At 51.6% G+C, this 22,508-nt stretch overlaps 1 protein-coding gene across 1 annotated transcript; it reads right to left on the reverse strand.

Moving 5' to 3' along the window:
• Positions 1-2,126: 2,126 nt before the first annotated feature.
• SH3TC2 (SH3 domain and tetratricopeptide repeats 2) lies at positions 2,127-21,549 on the reverse strand. The gene is made up of 17 exons (XM_084268924.1): positions 21,504-21,549; positions 18,097-18,201; positions 17,722-17,849; positions 16,638-16,743; positions 16,151-16,294; positions 15,823-16,024; positions 15,095-15,168; positions 13,134-13,329; positions 11,966-12,102; positions 11,444-11,485; positions 9,661-11,340; positions 9,367-9,547; positions 7,777-7,927; positions 6,227-6,349; positions 5,521-5,671; positions 4,736-4,932; positions 2,127-4,377 (listed from the first exon to the last, which is right to left on the reverse strand). The coding sequence occupies exons 1-17, from the start codon at positions 21,535-21,537 to the stop codon at positions 4,186-4,188; spliced, it is 3,843 nt and encodes a 1,280-aa protein (XP_084125050.1). The 5' UTR covers positions 21,538-21,549; the 3' UTR covers positions 2,127-4,185.
• Positions 21,550-22,508: the final 959 nt, after the last annotated feature.

A 22,508-nucleotide genomic window follows, 5' to 3' on the forward strand; every position in this document is an offset into this window, starting at 1 on the left:
TGTCTCTTTGTCCATTGTATCCTTCCACATGAAAATACAACAGATAAGGAAGATCAAGAGATTTCCAATCTGAGATGAATAGTGAGAACACAGAGGGACATGGCTCCAAAAAAACCCCAACATAGTTATGTGCTAGTTTTCAAGGCAGGTTTGGAAAGAATCTGAGCACAAACCATACTGCTAGTGATAGTGTCTACTAATTTAGCAAGACAGTGTCAAGGATATTTAAGAAAAAAAGGTGTCAGTCCCATACAAAGGTACTTCCAGGAGTTCAGCAGGACAGAGGAGGAAAGGACTGACAGAAGCCAGAACAGGCTCACAAACTCTGCAGGATAAGCCAGGTACAAAACAAGCCCTGTCACTCCTGAAGACTGGAGGTTCCAGAGTATCAAATAGCTTCCAAAATAGACATTAGATGGTAGAGACACAGAGGACAGAGAAATTACTCTCCTGCTGAATTCCGCTGCTCAGGGATACACAGCATCCCTGCAGGTGCACCTGCTCCAGGGTGGTCTGCCCCAAGTGCAGCCAGTTTACTCCCCTGTTAGATCATGAGATGGACAAGATGGGAAAGCCCATCTGCTGGGTTACAGAAGTCTGGAAGAGACTTCTGAAGAACCCAAGCCTGATGCACCAGGGTCATACAGCAACTTCTGCAAATCCTTCCCAAAGCACTGGAGCGAGGGGAGTTTAACCTGATGGATATTGTACTAATCCTTTGGGATTGAGCATGGCTTACATCTTGGACAGCGGTAAGAAAAAGTAATGCTCTAGTTCAAAACCCAGCTGCAAAGAACTGAAGGTGTCCCAGACAGAACAAATCCTTGGAGTCAGGATGTAAATGCTGCAGCTGTTGCTCCCTACACACCGGTGTAGGGACTCGATGATCTAAAGGGTCTCTTCCAACCCAGGCGATTCTAGGATTCTGTGGATGTTTGTGTGTTCTTGTGTGGCCCTGACACCACTGTCAGAGCAGGTGCAGAAGAAAGAAAAATAAAACCCAAAGCAAGCCAGCAAAATAAACCAACCACCACATAACCAGTGCACAGAGGGGATTTGGTTATGCAAGAACTTACTCTTCCTTTCTCAAAAACCGTCTGGTACTCAGGGGCTCAGTTCTTTGTATTCAGCCCAATTCCTGGCCTGTATCCCAACAGCCTTCATGGCAGCCAAATACAGAGTCTTTTTCATGTTTTCCCCTCTCCTGTAGTGTGACAGGAATTGTTGGCACTTGCGCTGTTTCCTACACTTGTCTGCAGTGCTGTGGTGAGGGGAGCCTCTTGCTGCCAGGTTTCCTGCCTGTGTTTCCCCCTCAGAAGAGCCATAGGTGTTGGGACAGCATGCAGGAGCTGAGGAGCTATAAAGTAGCTTAGCTGGGACCCTTGGTGCACCCTGGCACCGTTGTGCTCATCTGCAAGGCTGGGACAAGAGAAGAACACAGACCTCTTTGCCCATCAACTGGTACCCAGGAGAGCCAGTTGCCCTTTCATGTGTATCACTAGCTCACATGGTTTCTACCAGCTGTACACTTGGAAGGGATAATGTTTTCTGCACCATGTTTACCAGTTCACCCTCTCTGTCCTCTCCAGTCCCACAGAGATGTTTTCCCCAGCAAAGCCCACCACAGCATCCAGAGGTGGTCTCCCATCAGTCCTGCTGAATGCAAAGTGCCTATGAGAGCAGGAAGTGATTCTGGAGATCAGTCCTGGCAAGTCCTGGTGATACCTGGGTGCCCTGTGACTGGTGACAGCTCTAGGGCTGACCCATGCCTGATGCCATCTCAGCACAAGCAGAATTCTTTTTACCTCTGGTCCCACTATGCCCACAGTCATCAGCCACTCCTCAGCTTCCCTGTCCTCCCTCCCTCTCTTTTCGGTTTTGCTTCTCCCCCAAGGACATGGCAAGTTCTCAGGGCAGGGACACCAGCAGCTCCCATCTCCGCACACACAGACAGGCTGCATCACTCCACTGCCATGGTGCAGGGAGGGGAAGGCTTATTTGAGCACACACAGTTACAGTCAGTGACTCCTGGCTGCTGCTCAGCCTCCCAGCATCAACCCCCGATCCGCCTCCTGGCATACATATTTATGATCCCAATTATCACTGAACAAAAACCCAGGTTGCTGTGAAAATAAATGATTTTTAATCTAAATTGCCCAGTTTACATACTTCACCCACCTCTGCTTAGCAGAACAGCTGGTGTTTACCAACTTCTCATTACTGATCCAAGCAACACAGGAAGAAGCTGGCTGGAGAGGACCAGCCACCTCTGAGATAAGCTGAGCTCAGGTTTACCTCTGCCTCAGACTCTGCTCCTCCACATCACTGATGAGCCTCCAGCAGAGCCAGGCTGTGCTGGGGCCCAGCCTCCACTAAAGTCCGAGGTTGATGGAGATGGATAAATGATGAGACATCGTAGGACACCAGCTACAAAACCTGGACACTGAGCTCCAGAGCAGCTCTGCACAGCTCTGCACAGCCACGGTGTGCTTTAAGCTGGGGTGGTGCAGCAGTTGTGGCTGATCACTGAGGATAAGGGGAGGCACAGGTCTGTGTCCTTGGGCTGGGAGACGTGACTCCCAGCCATGCCCTGAACCCACCAGCAGCACACCACCGAAATTCAGGCTTCCCTCCCAAGCAGCATGTGCTTTCCCTGCCCAACTGCCAGGCTCTGACAGTACTGTGAGAGGATTTCTATCCCTCCCTCAGCCCACAGGATCTGAGACATGGAGTGGAAAAAGGCTGGGTCGGAGCTGTATGGTACCAGGTGGGAATAGGAAGGTCTCTCCATCCAGACCACCCTCTCTCCAGCACAGGCCCAGTGAAGATTTACAGCACTGTGCAATGAAAGAACAATGAGAGATGTCTGCTGATAATTATTATTGTTGGGTGTTATAGTTCTGCAGGAAAGAGTAGTTTCTGTATAAACCCAAATCTCTACCCTTCTGTCTGTGTCTGTATTCACACTTACCAGTGCTTCCTTTTTCCTGATGCCTCGGGAGGCTCACACCAGAGCTAAGATGATCCAGGAATTATTCTTATCATGGTACTTCCACTGTCCAAGAATGAGCATATGTTAAAGAAACCAAGTCCCTATTTATTGCAGGTCTTATATGGCTCCCTGAGGCATTGAACAAAAATGGGGTCAGAGTGCCAGTGCTGGCTCTTAGGTGGGCTTACATCAGGACTGGGAGTGCTGGTGCCCAGAGTGTTGCACTGGTCAAAGATCAGAGCAATACAGGTCGGCACCAGCTCCAGACACTGGCATGCAGAAGCACGGAAGCCAAAGCAAGGAGGTTCCTACAGCACCCCTCACTCACCCTCTGGAAGTGCTGGGAGGGAAGGTGCTGCTTTTAGCAGCCGTGTGAAGGCACGTGCTGCTGCACGTGGTCCCCCTCAGTGCTATTTCCAGCACGGCTGGCTGAGGACTGAAGGAAGGAAAACTCCTGGGACTGGGCATGGAGCAAACAGTCACATGTGACTCAGAAATAAGTCATAAGCCACAGCAAGACAACGACACCTGACGTAAGGGGAGACTTGATCCATCCTTTCCCTTTCCCCTATTTATTTCTCTGTCTGGGCTGACATTAGTGCCCGTGAAGGAAGGCTGCACACTGGTGGTGAATGTGTACCTCATGATAAATACCTCCTGTGTTTCTACACTTCTGCTCCTCCAGTCTCCTCTGAGAGCACCATCACAGCTCTGGCCAGGCTCTGCACCCTGCAGCACCCCGGGATTCGTGCCACTTATATGGTCCCTGTGCTCCCTCCTAGACACACACACTGGTACTCTCCCTGCTGTGTCTAAAGGACAGTCCAGCTGGGTGTCTGGCCACTGGTTGTCAGGGCAAAGATATGAGCTGGAAAAACTGGCAATTCTTCACTCTGCAAGAGTCCAGACCGAAAACCTCTGTTGGGATCAGCCGGGAAGCGTTCTCTGTGTGTGGCTGCAAATGTGGGCATTTATTGCTCTCTGGTGGTGAGACAGGCTGTGGAGGAGAGCTGCCTCCTCCCTCCACGCTTCCTCCATGCCTCCTGCTCCCCCTTGTCACTCCGCACGGGACACGTTGGGTATCTTCCAGCTCGCTGCCTGCCAGGCAGCCGGCTTCTCCTTGGACCTGTGCCAGTGGCAGAGCATGACACTGCTGGATGGCTTGCACTGGAGTCCCCGGCGTGCAAGGTTGGTCAGATGATGTGGCCGCCTTCACTCAACCACCTGGGCCGGTATGTGGCACAGCCCAGCACACCCTCAGTGCCCCGCGGGGCACGGGACAGGTCACCCAGCTTGGTGCGAATGAGGTCCTGCAGCTTCTGGTCTCCTATCTCCATCGCTGCAGCCAGGGCCAGGAGGAAGTAGGCTGCTGCATCCTGTTCATCCTAATGGTAAAAGGACAGGGCAAGGCATTAGGAAGTGGTTTAATTGAAGGTCACAGGGCATGAGGGAGCTGGAGCAGAGCCCAGTGGTTCCAGGCAGAACCCAGTGACACCTGACTTCATTGAAATGGGTTCTATATAGTCACAGCTAAGTGCCAGCTGTTCTTTCCAAATTGCCTTTCCCCCTTCAAAACCTGGCTGTGCCAGCATTGTTGTGCATTTACTCTAAAACTGCAGATACGAGTCACAGAATGCAGCCATCTAACATGTGCAGCTGCTCTGCCAACAGATGTCATACTCTACCTTCAGCTCTCTGTTAAGACCAGAGTGCACAACACAGCGTCATGGGAAGGTTCCCTACCTTCAGCTTGTGCAGGGTGAGGTTGCCAAGGTGGCAGTACACCTTGCAGTAGTACAAGGCCTCTCCAGAGCACTGCAGCAAGGGGGGACGCAAGGCAAGTGTCTTCAGGTAGCAATCTTCTGCCATCTCATACATATGCAGAAAGTAGTAGACTGTAGCCAGGCGGTGGAATGCAACCAGCTCTTGCATTTGATCTCCTGCAAAAGAGTTGCTGATACAGTCAGGCTGCAGTGGGCTCACAATGCACCCCCTCAACCCCCCCCATGCTGAGCTGCTCGGGATGCATTTGCTCGACAGCCTGGGGGCATGGATATCTTCATAAGGAGACACTGGGTCTGAAGGTGGTTCAGAGAAAGCAGAGCCATGCACAAGGTTGCTGATATCAAGGATGGACAGATTGTCCAGGGAGTATATCACTCAAACAGGGGACTTCAGGGGTGCTGAAAAAGGGCTATGACAAGACTGGTTCCATATCAGATGTTTATGCTGGCATTTTGCCCATTCAAACTATTTCTGTCGTAGGAAGGGATGAGTTTATCAGAAGAGCCAGGGCAGAGAGGAACTGTCCAGTCTCCTGTGCCTTCATCAGACTTCCCAGGCTTGAGTGTAACGACAACCCTCCATTCAGCCAGTCCCACCACAGCAGAGCACTCCCATGCAGCTTAAATAGGCAAGTGGCCTAAAAAAGCCGTTATCACAGTCTGACAGTCTTAGGAAGCAGGAGATTCCCCCTTTCATGTGCACAGAAAGACATTCCCTGCACCCTGTGGGTGTGCATCACTCACCGACCCTGATGCTCAGCCTGGCTGCCAGCGTGGCAAACTCCAGCGCCTTCTCGTAGCCCTTCAGCCTGATCTGCAGCTCTGCCAGTTTATTGAAGAGCCGGAGCTCTGTCTTAACGGCCTTTAGCTTCCTAGCCAAGGGCACAGCACCGCCCTGAGGAGAGAGAGCAGTAAGTCTGTGCCGTTCCTGGAGGTATCAGAACATCACTGCCCACAGAGGGGTGACACAACAGCAGGAGATGGACAAGCACTTGGTATATCAGGCAGACAGTGGGGTGGCAGCGTGCTGCAGGTCCAAGTTCTAGCCCCTTCTCTCCCTTGAAAATGAGCTTCATATCCCGTTCATTCTCAAAGTCTGAGCTTCATGTTTCTGCCCTTCCTTAGGTGCCCTAAATTCTGACTCGGAGCATGTCCCTAGGAGTGGCCACCTCATATCTAATACTACCAAGATTTGTAATGTAAGGACCCTGTTCCCACATTCCAGATGACCTCTGGGGTGAGCTGCAGCCGTTGCAAAATATGTCTGTGCTGCAGGCTTCCCCCCTGCAGCGATGTTTGCACTCTGGCACATTCAGAACAACCCCACCTCTCTCCAACCCCCATCCCTCCAGCCTGGCCATGCAGTGCTGCAGCCAGCTCTGGGGCAAAGCTCCCTATGGCCATCGCCTTTTGGGAACACAAGGACAGAAATCCTTGGTGGGATCAGTACCCTGTAAAACTCCACCACTTGCTCTCTCCTCTGGCCGCCGTTAAAAAAGGTATCGCCAGCTTTTTCATAAAGATCCATGGCCAAGGAGAAGTTACTGGATTTCAGAGCAGTCTGAATTGCTGCCTAGAAGGAAAAGGAACTGGAGTGAGACTTGGAAAGAGACATTTTCACACAGACATTGGTGTGATTAAAAAAACAAGTGATCATCAACGTGAGCCCCAGTGCAGCAAACAGCCCGGAGACAGGTTGGCCAACAGGTGTGGGAGGATGTTGTGCTGCATTTGCAAGTGATGTGATGTGCAAGGATGGAACCAGATAACCCATCCCTGTGTGGGGTCAGCGTGGCAAACCGAACAGCTGGGATATCCAACAGCATCAGGATTTAGAGACAGAACAGTGCAGCCAGCAGCTGGCCTGTCACTGGTGTGATGGAGCCATTCCTCTCATGAGGAGAACGAACAGCTTCCAGTGTGAAGGCTCATGAGGAGAACGAACAGCTTACACAGGGGAAGGGCAGAGCCAACAGGAGGGAGGGCAGGCATGCTAACTTTGGGGAAGAACAGTTATTTGTGCCAATTATACACTTGGCCCTGGTGACACCTTCCAGCCAGAACACGTTGTTCCTTACACCATGACAATTTATCACTGCCAGTGACCTTGCTTGGGAAGGGGCCCCTCAGACATGCCCTGATGAGATCTGGCATTGACTGGCCCTTCTTAATGGGATGTCATTCCTTCTTTAGCCCCTGCCTCCCCGCTGAAACCACGAGCTTGGAGGCAATGATGGCTCTTTGTTAGGGAGCTCAGATCTCCCCTGTGAGCACAAGGGAGCAGACTGATGCCAGAGCCACCTATTCACCTCACCATGGAGCAGCTACCCAGTACCAGTCACTCCCTGCCTTTACCACCCTGATTTGGGGGCAGGTTGCTGTGGCTGATGAGAAAGGCTTCTCCTTGTTTCAACCCAGTCCCACCAGTTCAGAACTGCTTTTGGATTGACAGAGGACCCAAAATGTCCTCTACATATTTCCAGGCTGGTGCTTTGCTGGATAGCAGTGCAACCTGAGCAGACCCAACCAGCCTTCTGCTCTGCTTACTCTGGGCATGTTAAAGAATTCCCCATCTTTTATTAGAAGCTGCTCACTGATTGAGGGAGCTCTTAAGATTTTATGAGCTGCTCTTCCTCTTTGCAGCTCATCTGATAAAGTAATTCTAGAGATGGAAAGAAGCCCATAGTCTTCTACTCCAAGAGGTCTCCAAGAACTTCCCTGGAACCTTACCCCTTATCTATGTGTATTTCAATGGGAATTGGCCACTTGACACCTCCAGCTTCCTTTGGCACTCCTTCTTACTTAATACATTCACTGACTTTCACCCAGGAATCCTTTAAACCCAGTGTATGGAAGGAAAGATAGGAAATCTAGTGTCAGTGCATGAGTGTAAGGCAACAGCTCCTCCTTCCAGCAGCAGGTGTACACTGCTCATAAGAACTTTCTCTTCCAGGTCTTCCAGCCCCCAAAGGCTCCTACCAAGTCACACAGCTTTGATACCTGAAAGTACATTTCCACCAGTTCATCTTCCTGCATAAGATAGTAGATCTTTCCTGCCTGCAGCCAGGCCTCTGCTGCTTTCACAGTCTCGTCAAGGTCAATGAAGATCCTTAGACTCTGCTTGGTACAGTCCAGGGACTGCCTCAAAGCCCTGTGATGGTAACAGGCCAAAAGTCATTGCAGAGAAATGACAGGACACCCCCAGCAATCAGCTGCAAAGCTACCACACCACCTCCCCACGGGCAAGCCTGTCGTCTCCTATGGTTGCCAAAGGTTAGAGACAGACAGCCACAGCTTTGAGCAATGGGACCTGGCAAAGTCATGGAAGTCTCCATGCTTTAGTGCTTGTCTGTGCACTGTCTGGCAAACTCTGACCAGCTTGGGACCCCAGTGCTCAGCAGAGTCCCCAGGCAGCCTGCTCCCAAAGGGACAGCTCCCCACCCCTGCTTGTTTCAGTTTGATACCCCCTACACTGAGCCCCAAGGTCACTCCCAGCTGCACAATGGGAGCAGGGAGTGCTTGCACCTTCACTTTCCAGACAGCACCTGGCACCCAAAACCACACCTCAGCTTATTGTTTGTCCCTCAGTGTAGCCAAAGAAGGAGATCTGTGGCCACAAGTGCAGGACCTTATATCCCTTTCTCAAGCCCCTAGTCACCAGAGGACAAAGGGACAAGCAGCTGGACAAGCCAGCAGGCTGGACACGCTGTCTGCAAAAGGCAGCTGTGGCACAAGGAGCACTGGGCATGTTTATTGGCTTGATGTCTTGTCTGCTGGCAACTGGGTGCCAGTTGCCCTTGGAGTGCAGCGAGTGGGGTGCTTTGTGATCTTAAATAGCACCACTCACATGACAGGCGTCTGCTTCCTAAATTCCTTCCCTCTGAACTCACTGTGACCTAGAATGGGAAGGTTAACGTCCAAGTTAATGACAGCTCCAGCCCATTTGTCCTTCTGGGACATGGGAGCTAGCTCACCATTATTTGCCACGCTTGCCTTCAAGCCCACAGAAAGCCTGTGGTCTGGCCAGGTCTGTTTCTCTCCCCTCCTGCCTAATCTAATCAGTCACCTGCATGTGTCAAGCAGGAGACTGGAGGGTGAACTGATACTGGGTCTTGAGCACCTCCCTGGGGGAAATATCCCAGCAGAGATAGGAAGGGCAGACTCAGCAGCTGGAGACTGAAGCCAGACTTATTCAAATAACAGATAAGGAACCTATTTTTACCCGTGGATGGATATTAATCACTGGAATAAGCCTCCAAAGGAAGTGACACATTCACTGTCGCTGGGTCCCCTTTGATCAAGACTGGATGTCTCTCTGGAAAATTGTTTGGCCAGACCCCAGCTCTGTCCCAGGTAAACAGCCCAGCTGTCACAGCACTCTGACATTGAGCTGTTCCCCTCTTCACCACACAGCAACAGCTCACAAATCTCAACAGCACATTAACCATCAGGCTGCCTGCGGTGCAAATCGAGCTACCACACACCTTCCCCACCCCTCTCCTGGGATAACCCAGGAAAGCCACTGCTCTTGCTTTGGGTGAGCAGGGACCCCACTCTTCAGAGCACCTAACAGTCACAGACAGGACTTACTTGGGTGTGCCCAAAGCCTGGTAGAGTTGGCTGAGGGTCTGACAGACATTGCCTTCCATCTCTCTGTCCTGGAGCTGTTGTGCTAAGGACACCCAGTGCTTATGGTAGGTGATGCAGGCCTGGAGATTCGGGGACACGTTGCTGTAGAAATGGCAGAGACACTCAGTGATGTGAAGCTGACCTGCATGGTACAGGGAAGGGAAAAGGACAGATCAGGGGTGGTGTTAGGGACCCGGTAGGGCACTGCATAGAGGTAAATGCTGCCCTGGTTCCCACCAGCAAAGCTGTACTCACTCTTCACGTTATGCCACTTCAGGGCAAAAACCAATGCCAGTTCATAACAGAGTCTGGCATCATCCATCTTTTGCCTTTTCACCATGGCCTGTGCTAGCCACAGCAGCACCCACACAAAGTCCATCTCCAGGTCTTCACTGCCCTGCAGCTCAGCATAGAGCCGAGCCGACTGGAGCAGGTAGAGATGAGAAAGTTGGATGGCCCCATGCGAGAGGCTCAGCTGCCCCAGGTTAGCCAGGGTGACAGCTTGGTTCCTCTTGTTCCCGGCCTCCTTGGCTTTGTGCAGGGCTTGGAGGTAGTTCTCTGCAGCCTTTTGCACCTGCCCTTGTCTTTTGAGGGCAATGGCCAGGAGATTGTGCACAACTCCTCTCTGAGTCACGCTGTCCGTCTTGTGCAGGTTGTGCAGGAGCTGCCTCATGACATCTGCAGCTGGGCTGGGCTGGCTGTTCAGAAGATACATCCACCCCAAAGAGAGGGAAGACTCAAAAACCGCCTCATCACCCATCAGTCTGCTGAAGGTTACAGCTGTGGCTGCATAAAAAACCATGTCATTCAACATGCCATGCTGGAGGTACATCCTGGATAAGATGGCACACAGCATCCTCTGGGTGGGCACAGCTTTGCTCTCACAGGAGAAGTGCAATGCCTTCTTGAGATACAAACAAGCCAGTGCTGGGATGTTGCTCCTCTCTAGCTGGGTTCCCAGAAGTTTGGAAGAATTTTGGAGGATGAAGCCAGCTTTCCAAATGGCTGTTGGTACCTCCTTGACACCACTGGGAACAAATAACCTGGCAGAGGCCAGTGCGATATTTGGCAAGTACTCCTTGTCATACAGGTAGCTCAAGATGGGGGTGACATCCAGTGGGCTGAGTAAAGTGGTGCTGAGACATTGAAGATGCTCAGTAAAGGGCAGCACTTCATCATTTTTGCCCAGTTGTAGCAAGAGCTTGACAATAAGGAAGGAGACCCTTGCCTCCAAGGGAGCATTACCCACAGCAACAGCTTCCCTCAGGACGTACATCATGACTTCCAGCTCGTTCTTAGAGGTAAAAAAGCGTCCAGGCAAGGAGACAAGCAAGGCCACCGTTTTTCCCAGCAGGGAGAAGAACTTGTGTTTCATGTTCTGCTTCAAGTAGATGGAGGTAAGGTTCACATGCAGTGCAGCCAGCAGGGGCAGATCCTCGAAACCTCTGTCCAGGATGCTCATGGCTTCCTCAAAGTAGACTCGAGCCTGGGAGAACTTGACTTTTTTAATGCAGAGCTTACCCAAGAGGAAACAGAGCCTGACATGAGCCCAAACTGAATGAGTCCTCTTGGCCCAGTTCCTGGATGTCTCAAGATACAAGACAAGTTCATCCTCATCAGAGAAACCATAAAAAGTGGAATTGAGAAAGGAAAAACTGAGATCATAGAGGCTTTGAAAACTGGGCACATAAGTGTCTTGGTTAAGGAAGGTCAATATGGGTTCAAAGACATCACCATCTTCCATATGTACAGCATTCAGGTCAATAAAGAACTTGGGATCATCAAAATCATCCAGCTTCTCCAGGACATCTTCCAACACAGCAGGAGGTGATTCACTCCCTGGGCTAGACAGCTCAGAGGTGCTAGTAGCCAAGCCATTTATTTCCTCCCAAGACTGGAGCAAGTGGGTATCTTTGGAGCTGTGGAAAACAGCCTCTGGATCAGACAGACAAAACACAGCAGGATGTTTGCCCATGTCAAAATTCACCCTCAGAAGTCATCATAAAAGCATCCCATTCTGCTGCCCCCACATACTCACCTGATGGTACTTCTGGGAACACGGCTGTGGGTTCAAAACCATCTGTACAAACAGACAGACAACAACCAGGCTCATAGCCTTGTTCAGTGTTAATGTGCAGACAGTGCACAAACCTTATTGAGATCTCCTGACATCTTGGCTCCTGCTGTGGGCATGGAAACTATGGCACCTGCCACTTTAGCTGCGCATCCCCTTTGATACACACCCAAAGGTCAGACAGTAGCAGAGGACCTGCTGTAGGCAGAGTCCTACATCCAGGATCATCAGAGCAGCACCTGCCAGGTGCTGAGGAACTGCCCTGGAAGCAGAGAAGACCCTTGCAAACTGCAGTGTGGCAAGACCCAGCTCCTGAGGGCATGTACAACCTCCACAAACAGGATGAACAGAGGCCTTGGAGGCTGTCTCAACCACAGCAGTTGTCTACCCTGCAAAGCCCTAAAGCAAGGAGCACTACAGACACTGCCCAGCACTGCTCTCCATGGGGAGCCATGGGGCTGAGCACATGAGGAGGGGGGAACTCACCCAGCCGGTACACAGAGGTGATGTCAGTGCGTGCCAGGTCACCAAGCAGGGTGGTGAAGCGCTGCTCACCATGGTAGCAGGGGATGTGCAGGAGGGAGGATTTTTCTTCTTCATTCAGGAACACCAAGCCATTTTCCCTAGGTAGAGGCAGACATCAGCAGAAAACAGTATTTCCTCATCTGCTGACACTACAGCTGTCCTGTGGCACGAGGCTGTCTCATCCCTCATCTTCCTCCCCTTAGAAAAGCTGTGCTGTAGGTGAATACAGGGGTCTGGACACCTTCCCATCAGAGCTCTCAGATACAGTTTCTCCAAGGAGGAACTGGTAAGTGCCAGAGTGTGAGACCTATTGGTATTTTTTGTCTCCAGAAGCCCTTTCTGAGGTCAGAGCACCATCTAATCTCTCTGGTTTTTTGTCAGAGAAAAGTGCCCAAGACTTAACTCGAGTAAGCCTGATGCAGGAAAGCCTAATAGACCTAGCAACAGGTCAAGACCTCATCCTCCCACATGTAGTCTTGGAGGAGAAGCCTTCCTTTTTGGATGTGCATTGAACTGGAGCTATGTCTTTAAGCTACTAACAAAGACAACTGCCTGGATCATCAGAGTGGGGTTGTATCACCCTCTCTCCCCAGCCAACTCTTGTCTGTATCCTTTGGAGGGTGTTTAATTCTGCTCAGTGAGGAACCATGCCAGTGGTCGTTTTGCCTCAACATCCCACAGAAAGCAAAAAGGCAGGAGGGACCAAAGCAGGGCTTGGTTTCCTTGCCAGTGATCACTCTCCCCACCCTTGCCAGACACACAGCCCCTCAGGCAAAGCTGCAAAGTCAAGAACATTTCAAGGTGAAATTGAAGCCAAATACATCTAGTACTCAGATGTTCTGGGCTGCCTAAACATAAAGCCAGGTCTAGCCCAGGGCAGATCTGCTCCTCTCCAAGAATCACCTGAGACAAGTGAAATGCAAATGCTTTGTCTGGGCAGAGACTTCTGCAACCTGTTGGCAGCAGAGTTTGGCCAAAGCTTCTGGACAGACCTCAAATGGATCCTCTATGAAGATCTTGCAAAGCAAATTACCTGCCCTGGACGCACACAGACTTGAGTTGGGACTTGGAGCCTTTCCTTCCTTTTCCCCTAAGTTTAAATTAATCTAGATGGTAGCACTAAACTTACAGAGGTTCACAGGTTTCAGGTTTTGTGCATTTGGCTGGGACAAAGCCTATGCTCCCACTGCTCAGGGATTTGCCCACAAACCACGGGATTCCTGGAACGAGGAAGCCAACAACTTCTATGCTGTCTCCTTTGGAGAAACTCAGTTCATCCCATGCTGCTCCTCTGTGGTCCTCTGTGGCTGTGCACTTGCCTTTGACTGGGTGTCGCAGCTCTGCGTAGCTGGGTACTGGAAGAGAACAGAGGGCTGCAAAGATGAATACTGAGAGAAGCAGCTAGAAGCTCTCTGCAGGCCCCAGGCAGTAAACATTGGCTGATTCAAGAAGGCCAGAGTTGCTGCTGAGCAGAGCTGAGCCAACCAGCGATGGTCACAGCGCCTCTGGGAATCACATATAGGGGAAAAAAACCTGCAAACAGCTGCATTTTGCCACCAGAGAAGGGAATGAGATGTAAGCAGCTGTGCAGACACCAAGGTCAGGGCGGGGGAAGAGGTGCCCCAGGTGCCAGAGAGAAAGATGCCCCTGCAGCCCATGGAGAAACTCATGGTGGAGGGGGTGTCCCCCCACAGCCCATAGGAGGTTTGCTGAGGGGAGGCTGGTGACCCCACAGAGGACTGGGACTGAGAGACATTGTGATTTATGACTGCACCCCATAGCAGTGACCCACACTGGGGCAGCTGGTGAAGAGCTGGAGCCCCATGGGAAAGGGCTCACATTGGAGAAGTTCGTGGAGGACTGTCTCCCGTGGGTGAGACCCCACGGTGCAGCAGGGGGAGCGGGTGTGGAATGAATGCCCACCCCAGCCAAGAAGGAAACCAACTTGCAAGGAACTGATTGAAGCCCCCATCTCCCAGTCCCTGCCCCTCCCTGTGCCACGATGTGGGGGAAGAAGGGAGTGAAATCAGGACTAAAGTCTGCTAAGAAGGGATGGGTGGGGGAAGGTGCTTTAAGCTCTGGTCACACTTCTCATTACCCGACTCTGGTGTCACTGGGGGTGCAGGGCAGTGTAATAAGTTAAGAGTTTTCTTTCCTTCACTCTGTGTTGAGTCTGTTTTGCCTGTGACATTGATTACAGGATGATCTCTCCCGGTCCTTATCTAGACTCCTAAAGCTCTCAATATCTATTCTCTTCCCTGTCCAGCTGAAAAGGGGAGTGATAGGCTGACTTTGGTGGGCATCTGGCCTCCAGTAAGGCCTAAACCACCACACTGGGAAACCAAGGCAAAAAGGGCATTTCAGTGTTTGGCCACTGTCAAAACCTACTTGTTGGAAAAGACTTGGGCAAGGAGAAACTATGATTGAAGCTTGAGAAGTCTGCCTCTCTGTCCTCTATGCTTTATTGTGCTCTTGGACTAAGATCACTGAAGTTTCTTCCTCAGCATTATGATAAATAATGATATAGATAAACCCCACATAGCTAATTATTGAAACCTCTGAGAGCTACAGGATGGAAGGTGGCTGGAAACATGAAGTTGCTGGAGCTTCATAGAAGTTGCAGTGTGTAACTGCTTGCCAGGAGTGAAATCTTTAACAGATGCCCATCATGCTACATGCCAAATTCACACCTGCAGTGACTTCCCATGTCCAGCCAGGAATGGCTTGGGGCTAACTGGTGAATGTTTGGTACAGGTTTGGGTACTGGTGGGACTCTTAATTGTTTAAAACTTGTGTCTTTAAATAATTAAGAAACAAAATTCTAGTGTAATAGGCAAAAAAAGCAGTTGCAGAAGGATGACATCAGATCTCTGTACCCTGTGTGCTTCAGATCTCCCTACTAAGTACATGCAGTTTGCAAGCTCTGTTCTCCATTCAAGAGTACAAGGGTGCAGCTTCCCTAAGGGCACTTTGCAATGGAGTGCCACTCTCAGAACGAGATGGGCCCTTTACATTGGTGGCCAAGCCCAGCTTTGCAAGAGCCGTGCCCTTCCCTGGGCACTGCAGATGCATTACACAAGTATCACTCACCAACTGGCTGAGAGGTCATCCCACTGATCTCTTGGGAGATGCCAAAACTCACAGCATAATTCTTCAGGAACCATCTGCAAGGAAAAGGGAAACCATGCCCATCCTCTCTGAGCAGTCCTGTCCTCAGGCCCCCACCAGGGATGGTCTCACACAAGCCAAACAGATAGTCTGTTCCCTGGAAGTACTGGAGCTGCTATGGAGCATGGCCAGCACAGCCAGCCCAGTAATCCCTTGCCAGGGACTGGCCATGGAAGGCAGTTTGTACCCCACAGCTGCAGTCTTACACCACACAGTATGGAGTTGCACAACAGGATGGTTTTGCCAGTCTGTAAGGAGGATTCCACTGTGTAAGAGGGGCTGTGAGTGTCTCTCAAGCTCAGACAGGCATCCAACAGGAGGCCCCACTTTGACTGGCATTACCTACACTTTGGGCTAGGTATTTTCTCCCACTTATTCACCTGTAAATCACAAATAATCTCATGTATGATCTAAATCAGTATCACATGAGAATGGTATGTGAAGCACGTCCTCGCTCTGTCCCAGTAACAGGATCTGAGTTGATTCCAGTGCTCGTCTTTACGCATAACATATCCCCTCACAAAATTATGTAGGTCCAGCCCACTGCCAGAGACAAGAGCAGTTTCTCACCCCAGGCCTGGTGCTAGCTCATGCAGCAGGATCAAGAGAGAATCTTGGCTCGTGCACTATTAATTGGGCAATCTACTTACTGGTAAAATGGGTAAGGTATTTGCTTTAGAGCTGACACAGGCACATGGCCTCGGAGACCCGTCAGTAAGGACATCCCTTCCCACTTGGACTTGTCTCTGACATTCTTCACATGGATCAGGTCATGCTTGCAGAGCTGCAGGCCTTCCTCTCCCTCCTGCTCTGGCTGCCAGACACCAGGCACTGGTCTGGAATAAAAGCTACCTGCAGACAGAAGGAGTTGTGCCCAGGTCAACGGCACCAGTGCAAGAGATAGCCCAGCACAAGGCTACATCAGAGCCCTGCTGAGATGCTTCTGAGGAATTCCCTACACATGCAGGCTCTTCCCACCTTCCTGGAGTAGCAGACCCATATATATGTTGGCCAAGCAATCTTCATCCACAGTAACTCTGATCTCTGTGTCCTCCACCAGTTCACAGTTTAGCCAGTATTCCTGGTCAAAGAGAAGCTGCTCCAAGCACTTGCCTACATATCCTAAAGAAACCAAGAGGGAAAGCAGTGTTAGTACCTTCCTTCAGTGTGCTCTTTAGATGTCTCCCAACCTGCCATCTGCAACCATGCTGTGAGGCAACAGCCTCTAATTCTGTGTCCTTCCCCAAGTTATGAGAGGTGTTACCCAAAAGGCATCCTCCTGGGTCTCTTTTAACTGATCCAGACAGTGGTGTGTTAGATCCACAGATGTACACCATGGTCTTGTAGTTAATATATTTTATCTGTCCACCCTATTACATCGCTGGTTTTAGGTGTCAAAGATTATGTTCTCCAAAAATTCTTCTCATACTGTCTGTTCAGACGTCCCACACCTTGGAAACATTACCTAAAGTCAGATACATGGAAAACTTCCGGACTTCTTCCACAGTTTTGAAGGTGAGGAAGAACCTATCCTCCTGTGCCTGCATACAGACCAGCCTGGCTGACAGCTCCTATGCATGGAAGACAAAGCAAGATTAGGAGACAGTCCTGGGACCCTGACAGGAAGTGTCCTTTGTCAGTGTGGGAATAATATTAGATCCTGGAATGAGACTAGGCACTCTTATTAGCATTGCTGAGACTGAAGCTGTGCGAGTTGGTTGTCTGGAGTTAAGGGGAGAGCACTCCATCCAGCTGAGTCCTTCAGCCAGGAAGGATGGAGTACCCAAAGTGACAGCTCCTCATGGTGCAGCAGTAGGAGTGTGAAGAAGCTCTATCTCCTCTTTCTCCAGATCTTTACCCTGTTGTGTACACCAGAACCACTGTGCTTCTGAAACCCAGACATGTGAACCACACCACACATGGGTTAATGTTCAGTCAGGGCAGGTACAGCTTCCAAGCTGCATCTCTCAGGCTGAAAGCAGTAACTGTGCCTGGAGGGAGAAGCTCTCTTTTCACCATTGCTGGCACTAGTATGTCTGCACTGTTCCAGACACTCTAGGATGCTCTGCAGGGAGCCCTGAGGAGCCAGGGCCTTAAAACCAGCAGGGAAGGAGACTCAGTCCAGTAAACACCTTTACACCTGTAGTGATTTTTCTGTATGAAGCCAAATACTCTGAGAATCCCTGTGCATGTCCAAAGATGCCATCTTCACTAGGGACCTGGGTCTGGCATGCAGCTTGGGTGATGCCTGCCCTGTGGAATGCTGGCTATTTAGACTCAGAGCTATCTGCATGATCCCTCAGGCAGCTCAGAAACTCCAGTGTGAGGCTCCTGACATGAGGCCCAGCTTTGCATCTGCCTCTCACCTGTTACCAGGTCATTTCCCCATCACCCTAGTCCCCTATGGAGTCCTCATGTGCAGGAACACAGCCTGCAGCAGTCATGGAAGAACTTAATCTTTCTCAGCTGGGTTTGGTGTCCCATCATATATCCTATTAGGCCAGGAGAGTCCCAGTACATGCTCTGGCCTGCCAGGATTGGGCTCCTACCTTGAACAGGGCACAAACGTATCTGTCATCACTCTCCAGGCTGCGCAGCTTCCTTCTGGCCACTTCCTGGAGCTGGGAATTGAGGCCCTGGGAGGAGCAGCTCTCAACAAAGAAGAGAAGCGAAATCTCTTGAAAGGAAAATGTGCAGGATTAAGGGAGAGAAGTACCTCCAAGCCTCTGCCATCCTGCTTCCCTGCAGCCAGCCCCACCAGAGCCTCCAGCCCTTGCCTGGTTAACACAAACCCAGCCTGTCATCTCCCTCCAGCAACAAAGATGAGGAACCCAAGGGGTGATAGGCAGCCAGTTAGCTGCAGTGCTGGGTCTTGCTACATTCAACCACTGGAAATCTGGGTGAGGCCAAAGGCAGCATCTTACCTGATGGAAAGCCCTTCCCAGCATCCAGCAGCTCCAAGGAGGTGTCCGATGATCCTTCTGCTGTCTCAGTACTAAGGTCATTTGTCTCTGAATCCCCAGCGTCATCTAGCAAGGAGGGGAGACACAGAAGAGCTGCTGTCAAATTTTGTGGCAGAGGTCTGTGAGATTCTGCCTAACCATGCCACCTAAAATCAAAGCCCGTGGGTTGCACTGCAGATCTGGCTGGGGATTGTGTCAATCTGGTATCACCCTACAATCATGCTTAAGGGTGGAAGCAAGATCCATAGGATCCATGTGTCCTACCTACATGAGACCCTTGATGACTGCCTTTTTTCCTGTGCTGGAGTGGCTGTGAAGTGAGGGCAGTGTCCCTCTTTCCTCTTGGGACAGACCCTCACGGAGCAGATCCGATAGAAGGATGATCCCGTGACAGAGACTTTTTTGGAGGAGACCTCAGAGCAAGAGCAGCGCAGGACACTCAATGACTTGCAAAACTCTTTGCTCATCAATTTGACAGTCAAAATGAGATTTTTCTCCCGTGCCTGCTCTGGTCCATATCTGAAATCCAAGCTGCATTCTGCTTCACACATTGACAACTATTGCCATATAGGATTTGGGAACTGAAACTTTAGCTGGTAATTATGTTAATGAAGGCTGAGGCACATAAAAATCCTGTGTGCTCTTCCACAGCTGCATTGGCTGTGGAGGGATAACAAGATTAAAACCCAATCAGATTGGACTTGTAAAACAAACATGTACCCAGAGTTCTGGGACTGGACCCTGCAGCAGCTTAAGTCACTTCCATGGCCATAGCTATCTCTACAGCTCTTTTTATTGACCCAGCTTTGCTAGCCAGACGAATAAACTGTTATCTGCCCACGGGCTTATAATACTTATTTATAATCAGCAGTACAAGTATTTAGCAACAGTGGGCAGGAAACAGCCCCAGCCTGGAGCCAAGTGCAGGTCTGGGTGCCCAGGGCTGCACCCCTGGCAGTTGGGGCTGAGGTGCTTGTGGCACCCGGTGTCACCGGCTCTGCTGGGGGACATGACTGTTGGCCCTGAGCCATCTCCCCCACCCCTCCCATTAACACAGCCCCCTTAGCTCACTTGGGGATGGTGGTCCGGGAATCGCCACCAGCACCCATGGGGTGGTCCCAAGCACCCCATGCTGCCCACCCCACACGGGCAGCAGCACAGGGGCGGCAGGGGGGCTCCTGACAAGCCAACAGCATGGGAATAAAGCAACCCCCGAGTCACCCTCTCCGCCCCCTGACCAAACTGCCCTGCCTCGCTCCGCGCACACACACACCAGTCTGGCGCCCAGCAAGAGGAGGGGACCTGGTGGCCACGCCGGGAAAGGCAGGCGAGCGCCAAAGGAGCCGCCCCAGCAGCACCATCAGTGGGGTGAGCTCCGCAGCCGCACCCCGCCAGAGCAGGGCTGCGGCATCCCCACGGACAGCTTACCTCTGCTCTCCAGGCACCAGCCTCGGTGACAGGGGGTCCCGAAGCAACCACCCATGTGTCCAGCAGCACTGCCAGCTCCGAACTGACAGGCTGGTGCTGCGCTGGCAGCGCTGAGCTGCCGCTCGCTGCCCGGACGCTGCTCGTCTGGAGCAACAATGCACAATGCGCTGAACCGGCCACCATTCCCCGGCGCGGCGGGGGCGATGGGCACACTCACAGTTAGAGCCGTAACGTCACAGCATCATTTAGGTTAGAAAAGGCCCTTAAAATCGTGCCTAACCCTAAACCTAGCAGTGCCAAGTCCATGGCTAACCCATAGCCCTGAGCACCACATGTAGAAGGACAGATTCATCATAGAATCACCGAATGCTTTGGGTCAGAAGGGACCTCAGAGATCACCTAGTTCCAATCCTCCTGCAAGGATACCCTTCACTAGATCAGGTGGCCCAAAGCCTCATCCAACCTGGCCTTAAACACTTCCAGGGATGGGGTTTCCACAACCTCTCTGGGAAACTTGTTCCAGTGCCTCACCAGGCCTACCTGTCTTTCAAATACCTCCAGGGATGGTGGCTCAACCACTTCCCTGGGCAGCCTGTTACAGTGACTGACAACCCTTTTGGTGAATAAATATTTCCTAATATCCAAGCTAAACCTCCCCGTTTCTTCTCTTCCTATCACTTATTATTTGGAAAAAGAGGCCAACACCCACCTGGCTACAACCTCCATTCAGATAGCTGTAGGGAGTGACAAGGTCTCCCATCAGCCTCCTTTTCTGTGGCGTAAAGAATCCCAGTTCCCTCAGCCCCTCCTCATCAGACTCAATGTTCCCTAAACCCTTCCGCAGCTCTGTTGTCCTCCTCTGAAACACGCTCCAGCACCTTCCTGCTGTGAGCAGCCCAAAACTGAGCAGAGTGTTCAAAGTGTGGCCACACCAGTGCCCAGTACAGCGGGGACAATCCCTGCCATGGTCCTGCTGGCCACATTATTACTGATACAGGCCACCTGAACACACTGCTGGCTGTCAACCAACACCCCCTAGGTCCTTTTCTGCCAGGCAGCTTTCCAACCACTCTTCCCCAAGCCTGTAATGTTGCCTGGGGTTGTTCAGACACAATGGCAAGACCCTGCACTGAGCCTTGTTGAAGCTCGTGTGATTGGCCTCAGCCCATGAATCAGCTTGTCCAGACCCCTCTGTAGAGCCTTCCTACCTTCAAGCACATCAACACTCCACACAACTTAGTGTTATCTGCAAACTGACTGAGGGGTCACTCAATCACCCTCCACTAGCCCAGGGTACCCAAAGCCCCATCCAACCTGACTTTGAACCCTGCCAGGGATCCAGGGGCAGCCACAGCTTCTCCGGGCACCCTGTGCCAGGGCCTCACTGCCCTCACAGGGAAGGATTTCTGCCTAACAGCTAATCTAAATCTATGCTCTTTTGGTTTAAAACCACTGGCCCTTGTCCTCTCACTACAAGCCCTAGTAAAAAGCCTCTCTCCATCCCTTTTATAAGCCTCTTTTACGTGCTACAAGGCTGCAATCAGGTCTCCCCAGAGCCTTCTCTTCACAGTGTTTCTTGCTAGGAGAGGGTTTCCAGCCCTCCAACCACATCCATGGCCCTGCTCTGCATCCTCTCTCACAGGCACAAGCCTTTCTTGTGCTGGGGGCCGTGGCACTGGACTCAGCACTCTGAGGGGTTCTCATCCTGCCTGCTGGCATTGCTGCCTTGTGCTGGCCCCGCCGTTGCCCTGGGCTCCGCTCTCACCCTTGCCTGTGTCACCCAGCCCACGTGGCACATTCCTCTCATTCCTCCGACCGCCACAGCATGGGAAGGCCCACAGTCCAGAGCCTGCCTGAGCTTCCAGAGAGCTCCAACACTGATCACCCCCCTTCTCCAAAGGCAAGCCTGTTCCCAACACCGCTGCAAACACGTGCCTCACCTGCCAGGATGCCCCGCTGGGGCTCCTCCAGCATCCTCCATCCAGGGCCGGCTGTGCAGCTGTTCCTGGAGCACCTTCCCGCACGGCTGAGCCGGCGTGCTGCCCGTTTCACAGCAAGGGCAGCTGGCACCAATGCCTGCTCCACACTGGCTTCACTGGAGCAGAGCTTTGCCCAGGAAAGCTGCAGGTGAGTTCTCTGCAAGCGCAGGCACTGTGGGCTCTTGCAGGGCTATCAGGGCTCATCTCATCTCTGAGATCAGATCCATGTGAACCTCAGTTGTGAACACCAGGAAGGACTGATTTCGCTACTGTGCAAGATCCCTTGGGCTGCCCAGGATGGAGTCTCATTCCCTCTTCACTCACACGCTCTGACCTTCCCCATCCTCCAGGACCAGGACTAGGTCTGTGGTCTCACTGCAGTACGGGTGGCAGATGTCTGTAAGAGCATCTCTGGGGAAGAGCAGCACAGCCCTGCAAAAGAAAATCCAGAAGGTATAGTGAGAGAAGTCTCAGACAGAGAGGTCTTTCAGGGCTGGACCTTTACTTCAGCAACCAGCCAGTGCCAGGACCATCACAACACTGACTTGTTTGCTGTGGGGTGCTCCAGGAGCATCGCTGGTTCTCCCAGCCAGCCACTCTGCATCCCAATGCATGACAAGGCCTTGAGTTTCTCCATAGTAGTGAGTAATTACCACAGTGAGTAATTTCCCAGCAGATAGATTCCCATGCTGTGATGGGGGCTGCCTGGCACCACTGCAACACCCCTAAAACAAAGCACGAGGAGTAACTAGCTGTGGGACTGGATGTGGCAGGATGGAATCCATGTTCATGGAGCTGGCTGGGAAATTTCTAGCAAAAGTGTAGTCAAATCAAAAGGCTTTGCAGGGAGAGTTGCACCAAATGATGCTCCTGCACCAGACTGCCTGCCCAGGAGAAGGCTCAAAGAGTGAGGATTACTACTCCTCATCAGGAGAAACGAGATGTTGAAATGCTGGGCTTGCCTGG

This window comes from Gallinula chloropus, assembly GCF_964237585.1.
Source record: "Gallinula chloropus genome assembly, chromosome: 10".
NCBI lineage: Eukaryota > Metazoa > Chordata > Aves > Gruiformes > Rallidae > Gallinula > Gallinula chloropus.